Source organism: Sus scrofa, chromosome 3 (assembly GCF_000003025.6).
Source record: "Sus scrofa isolate TJ Tabasco breed Duroc chromosome 3, Sscrofa11.1, whole genome shotgun sequence".
Classification (NCBI taxonomy): domain Eukaryota; kingdom Metazoa; phylum Chordata; class Mammalia; order Artiodactyla; family Suidae; genus Sus; species Sus scrofa.
This window is the reverse complement of record NC_010445.4, coordinates 17,977,156-17,986,461: the sequence shown is the minus strand read 5'-3', so window position 1 is coordinate 17,986,461 and position 9,306 is coordinate 17,977,156. Positions and strand designations below refer to the sequence as shown.

General features: G+C 52.8%; 1 protein-coding gene across 1 annotated transcript; it reads right to left on the bottom strand.

Annotated features, from left to right (window-relative positions):
• Positions 4,240-7,731, bottom strand: SPN (sialophorin). The gene is made up of 2 exons (XM_005655097.3): positions 7,601-7,731; positions 4,240-7,202 (listed from the first exon to the last, which is right to left on the bottom strand). Exons 1-2 carry the CDS (start codon positions 7,714-7,716, stop codon positions 5,927-5,929), a joined length of 1,392 nt encoding a protein of 463 aa, XP_005655154.3. The 5' UTR covers positions 7,717-7,731; the 3' UTR covers positions 4,240-5,926.

Here is a 9,306-nt window from a genome sequence, read left to right as displayed (position 1 = left end):
TCTATCAAATACCTCTGTATCTTTTGCTGCACCTCCTCTGTTTCCTGAGCTGTAAAATGGAACAATACCAACCTCAAGGCTTCAACTGAGAATCAAGTGAGAAAACTCTGCCTGCGACAGAGTAGAAACTCAGCAAACATCCACTTCCCTTCCCTTCCCTCTTCCCAAGGTACTACTTCAAAGGGCCCCGGGGCAGATCAGAGTCAGGCTTTTGAAGAGGAAAACCAGATCATTGGACTGGGACTTCAGGCAAGTTCTTGTCCCAGAAGTGCTGGGGGCTCTGTCGGAACTTGTGTTGGAACTTGTTACAAAAGTTGCTGGGACCGCTGATTACAAACCGGGGCCTTTTCCAGGCCTTCTCCCTCTTCCCTGCAATAGGTGACCCCGCCAGGACTGGAACTCCAGTGAGGCAAGCAAAGGCCCTGAGGCACAAAACTGAAGGAGGCCTCACTCTTAAGCTCCATCGTGCACCTCGGCCCTCTGGTCCAGGCCAGCTTCTGACAGCCCTTCTTCAAAAGAGTTCTCGGAGTTCCCGTCATGGCCCAGCAGAAACATATCCAACTAGGAACTATGAGATTGCAAGTTCGATCCCTGGGCTCGCTCAGTGGGTTAAGGATCTGGCGTTGCTGTGGCTGTGATGTAGGCCAACAGGTGTAGCTCCAATTAGACCCCTAGCCTGGGAACTTCCATATGCCGCAAGTGCAGTCCTAAAAAACAAAACAAAACAAAAAAAAAACAAACAAACAAAAAAAAAGATTGAGTTTTCCCTCTTTTCTCTAGATGTCATTTTCTTGGTTTCTCTCTCTTTCTCTTTCTCTCCTCTCTCCGCTCTCTCTCCCTCACCACCCCTTCTTTTAGGCTGCACTTGCAGCATGTGGAAGTTCCCTGGTCAGGGATCAAGCCCACGCCATAGCAGCAACCCGAGCCGCTGCAGTGACAATGCCAGATCCTTAACCCACTGTGCCACAAGAGAACTCCCTCCTAGTTTCTCTCTCTCTCTCTCTCTTTTTTTTTTGCTTTTTAGGGCCACACTCACGGCATATGGAAGTTTCCAGGATAAGGGTCGATTCGGAGCTACAACCTCTGGCCTACACCGCAGCCACAGCAAAACAGGATCCAAGCTGCATCTGTGACCTCCTGGTTTCTCTCTTAAAGGCTCTTTTCCATCTCCTGCAGGTCTTTCTTCCTACAGGCAGCCCTTGAATTGTGGTGGCCCCTATGTGTGGTGGGACTATTTCTCTTTCCTTCTGGGCACACAGCTAAACTACATTTCCCAGCCTCCTTTGCATGGAGGCCACCATGTGACTGAGTTATGTCCAATGGAAAGTGAGCAAAAGTGATACATGCCACTTCCAGACCTGCCTGTGAAAGTCCTCCCATGATCCTCCCTAGGAATGTCAGAGCCACAAGATGGAAGGAGCCTGGGTCCCTGAATGACCTCATGGAAGGTCACCCTCCAAATGCCAACATTAAATTGTTACATAAGCAAGGAAAAAGCTTCTCTTGAGTTATACCCCTGAAATTTGAAGGTTGGTTGCTACCCTAACTAACACACTAAGATTCTCTACAGCTCTCTCCCTTTCTCACTCTACACAGTGAATGATAAAGGGTTTATACATTTATTCATCAATGCCACTATATTATATTATATTATATTATATTACATTATTTTGCTTTTTAGGGCCACACCTGTGGCATATGGAGGGTCCCAGGCTAGGAGCCAAATCTGGCCTATGCCACAGCCACAGCAAGGTGGGATCCAAGCCGTGTGTGCACACTACACCACAGCTCACAGCTATGCCAGGTCCCCAAACCACTGAGCGAGGCCGGGGATCGAACCCAAATCCTCACAGATACTAGTTGGATTAATTTCCACTGCACCACAATGAGAAGTCCCCAGTCTCTACTTCTTCTTTTTTTTTTTTTTTGGTCTTTTTGCCATTTCTTTGGGCCGCTCCCGCGGCATATGGAGGTTCCCAGGCTAGGGGTCGAATTGGAGCTGTAGCCACCAGCCTATGCCAGAGCCACAGCAACACGGGATCTGAGCCGCATCTGCGACCTACACCACAGCTCATAGCAACGCCGGATCCTTAACCCACTGAGCAAGGGCAGGGATCGAACCTGCAACCTCATGGTTCCTAGTCGGATTTGTTAACCACTGCGCCAGGACAGGAACTCCCCCAGTCTCTACTTCTAATGTCCCTCCTCACAGTTCTAAAAATGAACTCACGTTTTCCCCTAAAACTGCTCATCTCTCTGGATTTCCACATAATGATATCAGCATCTCCTCAGCCTCCCTAGATAGAAACCCTGGAGTCTAACCTCATTCTCCCCCCCCCACCTCAACAGTCAATTAGTTCTAAAATTTTTATTCTCTGAATAAATATATTTCAAACCTGACCCCTTCTTTCGCCTTAGGCCAGACTCCCACCACATCGAACTGGAACTAGACTACTGTTCTCATCTGGGGCCACACGGCCTTCGGGCCATCCTCCTGGAGCCCAGTTTCATTCAAAAAACAGACTTGATCCCTCCATACGTTTACTTGAAAACCATCATTTGTTTGCGTGGTAATTCATTTACCCCTCCAGTCAGTAAACACACAGTAGGTAGACATGCCAGGCTCTGGACTTGGAGCCACAAAGATGACATGTGTACTTGGTGGCGCTACACTCTAATGAATGAGAGACATCATCACGTGATTCCAGTTGTTCCTGCTGTCACAGCAGGCGCTGTAGGAGAGTAGGAGAAAGACCACCATATCTGTTTGAGATGGAGGCAGCAAAGGCAGCATCAAAAAGGCAGGGACATTGGAGCTGCATTTTGACAGTGGGGGAGGAGTTTGGCGGGAAGTCCAGATGTGTACGTGGTGAGTCGAGAGGGCAGTGGGCTGGCTTCAGGCATGCGCAGACCCAAGGGTGAGTACGCAGCGCCCTCACTGGCCGGCAGTTCATGGTCCGGCTAGGCTGTCATGACGCCCCTCACTGGGCAGGCAGGTGCTGAGCATCCCAGGGGACTAAGGCACACAAGCACCCATTGGCAGCTCACTGCTGGGGACAAATAGATGGTCTACAAAGTACCCTGGGTTTCTTTTTCTTTTCTTTTCTTTTTCATTTTCGGCTACCCCTCAGCACCTGGAGCTCCCCAGCCTGGGAGCAGATCCAAGCTGCAGTCTCCACATAAGCTGAAGCTGTACCCCGGGGTTTCTGATGGCTAATGCCTCAACCCCAAACCTCCCCAGAACAGGGGCAGAAATAGGGATGTAGAGGAAAATGAGGTATAAATGTCCATTTTCAGAAATGGAATGTCCTTGGATCCAGGCTTTGCAGCCCCTTTCCTAGCTGCAAAGTGAATAAATAGATTTCTCAAAAATTTCCCCATCCAAAATCTTCTTCCATCTGGAATTTGCATTTGGGATGACAGAGCTATATTTGTAACCATGAGCGTAATGTGCACTTTGAAAGTCAAATGGAAACATGCATTTTAAAATATAAGATGAAGAATGATATGCTGCATATGGTTGTGTGTGTAAGAGAGACGAGAATGTGCTGGCAATTAACATTGGCAAAAGAGGAAAAAATGTGATTTTACTATTTGGATAAAATTAGTATTTTATTAAAAAATTTTTTTTTTCCTTTTTAAGGCTGCACCCGCGGCATATGGAGGTTCCCAGGCTAGGGGTCCAATCGGAGCTACACCTGCAGGCCTACGCCACAGCCACAAGAACGCAGGATCCAAGCTGCATCTGTGACCTATGCTACAGCTCACAGCAATGCCGGGTCCTTAACCCACTGAGTGAGGCCAGGGATCCGACCCTCCTCAGGGATACCAGTCAGCTTCTTAACCCACTGAGCCACAACAGGAACTCCAGGGCCAGATCTTGAAGGGGTATTATACTCCATGCTAAGGAAGATGGGCGCCCCCTGACAGCCTTAGGGGGTGCATAGTTCATCTGGACAGAGTAGCCTTTTACACGGGTCATTGGGACCAACACAGGCGAAGGGTGGAAGGGTCAGGGGTCAGGAAAGCGAAAGGGCAGTCTCAGCAGGACCCAGGCCAGGCGGGATGGGGGCCTAGAGAGACGAGAGGGCTCCCAGGGACCATGCAGGGAGAATCAGCTGGACCAGGCACCTGGGGACGGAGGCCAGAGGAGAGAGTGGGGCCCTTCACGGCGTGGCTCTAACCTTCCTTCCAGCTTCCTCAAACCCGACACCCCACCCACCAGTGAACACCTTTTTGTTCCTTTGTTTTTTTTTTTTATTGTAAAAGGAATGGATATATAAAATTTGGATACTACAGAAGAGGGTGAATAAAGTAAAAATCACTCTTACCCTATCAGCCCGTCCCCCACAGACCGGGCAGAGGTGGCCCAACTCCTGGCAGATCCGTGGCCACTTTCCGCTCCTTCTCTCCCCATCCCTCTCCTCCCCCACCCCGTGAACGGGAACCCCCCCCCCAGGCCCTTTCCCTGTCTCCCCATGTCCCTTCCATTCCAGGCCACCTGGCCGGCACACTCACACGCGGCCCTTGGCGGCTCCTTTTGCAGGTCAATGTGTCTGCTCTCTGACTCAACAACTTCCTCTTTGCACATTTCCTCTTTGCCCTGGGGAAATACCAACAGCCTCTGGTCCGTGGCCTCCGGTCCAGGAGGCGCCCGGTGCTCTGTCCTGGGCTGGTCCCAGAGAGATGGCTCAGTTAGGCTTTGTCCCCTCCTGGCCATCCCCTGGGGGCCTGTCACGTCTCACTCTGACTGACTCCCTTGGAGGATGGAAGAGGAGATGCAAACACATCCAACCTGTAACAGCATCAGCAAGACCCGCCCTGGGTCTCCTGCGAGTGTTGGAACAGGGCCGGGGGCCGGGGGGGGGTGTGTGCGGGGGCTGGGGGGGGGGTCTTTGAGGAAGAGATGACCGAGTGGCTGAGCTGAGGAACCACACTCAGTCGTCACGCATGCGGTCTTTCCCCTCAGGGCCGGCCACAGGCGGAGTTCAATCTACCTCTGCCCAATCTGAGCAAAGATGAGGGCGCCTATGCCTCGGCAGCAACAAGGGTGGCATCTCCTCAGCCTCTGCAGCCCTTCCTGCCCTCGCCCCCACCCCCGCCCCTGTCCTCACCCCCGCCCTTCACAAACATCACGGATTCCTCGCCTCTCCCGCTCGCTCGCTCGCGCAAACCGCCCTCATACGGGGACCCACACAGATGCTGAGACTTCTAAGAATGACACCTGCCCTGAAATTCTTCTCACCTCCGAGGGGGAGGGGAAACAGCTGAAGCCTCTGGCTGTCTCAGGCCAGAGGTGAGGGAGAGTGTGGCGGCTTGGACAGTGGGCCAGCCTAGAGTCCAGGGGCTGTCACACACGCACCCGAGAGCGCAGCCCGATGACACCAACCCAGCCCGTGTTCCAGGCTGGCCCGGCACAGCGCTCCTGGGCGCAGAGTCAAAAGAAGGGTCAACTGTTCTAGTCTGTGGGGCCGAGTGTACTTTCCAGAGTCATCCTAAGGAGGAGTTTCCTGGGTTGCTTTTTCTGTCATCTTCCCAGACTCTGGGATCCCTGGAGCATCCTCTGAAAAATCCAAGGTCCAAAAAGTTTGGGATTAGGGAGACTCAGCTGGGGTCGAGGACAAAAACATAGAGAAACTGTGATGGGGAGCAGTGAGGTCCACGAGGAAGCTTTGCTCATTCAAGCTTTGCTCATTCTGTCTACAGGCGTTCAGTGGGTGCCAGCCCTGGTCTAGGTGCTGAGTGCAGATGCTGGCGGGATGATCCAGGGCCAAGAAGCCGAATGAAGACTCAGAGTGAAGATGCTGCGTGCACATCCAAAGGGTGCTGGGTGAAAAAGCTGGGTGACAGTGAAGTTGGATGTAACGGTAGGAGGGAGGGTGATGAAAGAGGGAGTGACTCTGGCTTCCATCCTTGTCATGAAGCCCTAAGCGGCCCCCGCCTCTCTGGCTTCTGGCCCATCAGAAGCAGAGGCGTCCGCAGCCCCATCCTCGCTGCCCACCAGCGGCTCCTCCTCACCCTTCAGCTTGGCGGCTGACCCAGCCTTTATCTCCTCCAGCGCCAAGGAGCCCTGGCGAGACTTCCGTTTCCCAAAGAAAGTGGTGAGCGTGGGTCGCTGGCCAGGCCCCTCCCCCTGGGGAGCCCCAGAGTCCTTGTTGCCCCCAGATGCTCCCTCTGGTGACATGGCCTCCTCATCGGACACCTGGGCTCGCCCAGCCCAGGCATCTACGACCCCATTGCGGTTTCCACCTCTGCTTAGTGTCAGGACTCCTGTCTTCCGCTTCTGCCGCTGGCGCCATAGCAGGAGTAGTACCACGAGGACAATGACCACCAGCAGGGCCACAAGCACGGCTACCAGCATGGTGCCATTTGTCCTCTGACCTGAATTTTGGGGGGAGCTACTGCTTGTGTCTACGGTGGATATTCCTACCCCAAAGATGGGGTCAGTGGTCTTCATAGAGGTCTCCCTGGTGACAGGGGGTCCACTGGTCCCCTTGGAAGTCGTTAGCAAGCCAGTTTCAATGGTGACAGGGGGTCCACGGGTCACAACGGAGGTCTTCGAAGACCTAGTTGCCATGATGACAGGGGGTCCAGTGGTTCCACTGGAGGCCACCAGAGAGCTGGTTGCCGTGGTATTAGGAGGTCCACTGGTCCCATCAGAGGTCTCCAGAGAGCTGGTTGCCGTGGTGACAGGAGGTCCACTGGTCCCATCAGAGGTCTCCAGAGAGCTGGTGGTCATGGTTTTACCAGTCACAGTGTGCAACCCCAGGGAGCTCATTCCTGAGACAGCAGGTGTATTGGCTGCATCAGAGATCTCCAGGAGCATGGATTTCCTGTTGGTGGAAACTTCCTGGGAGAGTACTGACCTGGGGAGAGGAAGGCCACTGCTGGCAGCAATGGAAATCCCGGGGGAGGACACCTCTTCAGCTGGGTAGGGAGTTGAGGAAGGCAGGAAGATCTGATGCCCAGGGCTGTTACTTTCCTCAGGGAGCTCAGTTGTTGAAAGACTGGATGCTTCTGAGTTGATTTCGGGGGTCCCAGAGACAGAGACCAAAGGAAAAGGGGACCTTGCGGGTTCAGACATCTGCAAAGCAGTCGTGCTCTCTGGAAGCTCTAGGCTTGCCACTGGGGCCCAGACGCTCCCAAAGAAGAGGAAAAGCGGGATCATTTTCAAGGCGACAGGCATGAGCAGGAGTTGGGACCTGAGGGTGGGGAAACCGGAGAAAGAGAACACATAAGAACCTGGGGTGGGGGGAGGACCTAGCCAGGCCCTCTCCCCGCCCTTGCCCACTTCCCTGCCAACTGCCAGGCCGAACTCTGCGGTTCAACGGCTTTTTCCACCCCTGCTTGTACTCGTATCAGAAAGTACAAGATGCTGGCGGTTCCCCCATCAACTCTCTCCCTAGGTCCCCTCAGCCTGCCTTGGCAGCTTGTGCTCCAGCAAAGGCCACCCCCTCCCCACCTGTCCCAACCGTGGGCAGCCTCAGTGGCTCCACAGTCTCCTTTTCCATTATCCATCAAGGTCTTTTTCAAGCCAGAAGCACATCCCCAGGTGCACTGGGGCTGCTGCTCCACCAAATCACACCCCTTACCAGCTCACCTGATAAGGGCGAGGTTGCGGCCAGGCTGCTCCAACTCCTCTTGAAGCTGGGGCAAGACTGGTGGCCAGGGCCCCAGGGGGAAAGGAAATGGCCCTGGCTCCACCCACCCCAGCATCCTGCCCCACCCTCCTGCTCCTACATTGGCGGGCTATGAGCAAGGCATCGCTTTTTCAGGGTCTGAGATGGTGGGGGACTCTGGGGCAGGTGGGAATGGTGGGTGGGATCTGGAATGGGGTTCCTCGTTCTCAGTTGGGAAATGTGATAGCAGAGGGTGAAGCTGGGATAGGGGTGAGAGTGGGTGGAGGGGTGGAACTGTGTGGTTGAGAATGGGGGGTGCGGAGGAGGAGCTGGGAGGGGAAGGTGGTTTCCTTTGCATTTGTGGTCCCCAAGCTGTTAGGCCAGGACCCAAGGCTAGCACTTTTTCTGCCCCAAGAGCTCCCAGGAAGTACCAGGGTGCGAGGAACTCCCTCCCTCTGGCTGGGGGCAGTGAAAGCCTTCGCAGGTTGTAGGAAAATCCTGGTGGGCTCTTGACTTCTCGAGAAGCTGGAGTGGGCTGGTGTCACCACAGTGGCCCCCAGTCATGGGATGCCTGACTAAATCGAAGTGGTTCTTAAGCACGCTATACGCTACGATCTTATTTTTGCAGAAGACTAATAAAAATGTGGGAGTCAACACTGATGACAGTCTGGAAAGGTATCTACTGAGGTATTACCACGTTTCTTTGGGTACGTCTGGGTAGGGAGTTCTTTAGTTTCTGCCTTGGATAGTTGTTCTTTTCTCACTTTCGTTGAACGTGTAAGCTTGGGCTTTCGGTACGTGTGTGGTTTTTTGTTTTGTATTCTGCCTTTCTCGAAAAAAATCAAAACCGATTATGTCACAAAAGTAATAATACATGTCCGTGAGAGATGATTAAAAGAAGCCAATGTCACAGCCCGGGATCGAACCGAACTCATGAGCTAAGAGTTAGTCCGACAAAGATGTGCGATTCCTAGGTCAGAGACGCAGGCATCCGCGCCTCATGGCTAAGCAAGCAGCAGAAGCACCGTGTCTGCTTCAGTTCCTCTTGCCTCTGAGTCCCACAGGGGTGACGGCGAGGGGTTTGCACGGCAGCTGAGCTTGGAGAATTTTCCTCTTTTCGAGGAGGTGGTTAGCAAGCCTGCTCTTTGTCCCAAAAGGAGACGTTACTTCATCCTCAGAGTTACTCACTGCGAACACAATCTTGAGCAACCCCCTGAATAGAGAGCATCTGGGACCGTGCCTTGCTGGCAGAGGAGCAGGAGTGTGCAGGGCTGCTCAGGGCTGCGGTGGATTGGCTTTCCCAACAGGCAGGAATTGAAAAGTGACAAAGCTCCTCTACCACCACCGCCAGCTATGCCCTAGTAACGATAAGTCTGGATGCATATACACAGGCATATTCTTTTTTTTCCCCAATACGTTATTATTTTTTTTCTACTGTACAGCACGGTGATCCAGTTACACGTACATGTGTACATTCTTTTATCTCACATCATCGTGCTCCATCATAAGTGACTAGACATTGTTCTCATATACATGTATAGGCTAGTATTAGGTTTTATCATGCATACTGCTCCACACTTTTTTTTTAAAAAAACGGAACAATAGGAAAGAAGGAAGGAAGGAGAGAAGGGAGGGAGGGAGGAAACCTTTCCATTGTCAGACATTACGTTGTTTCAACATTTTGCTC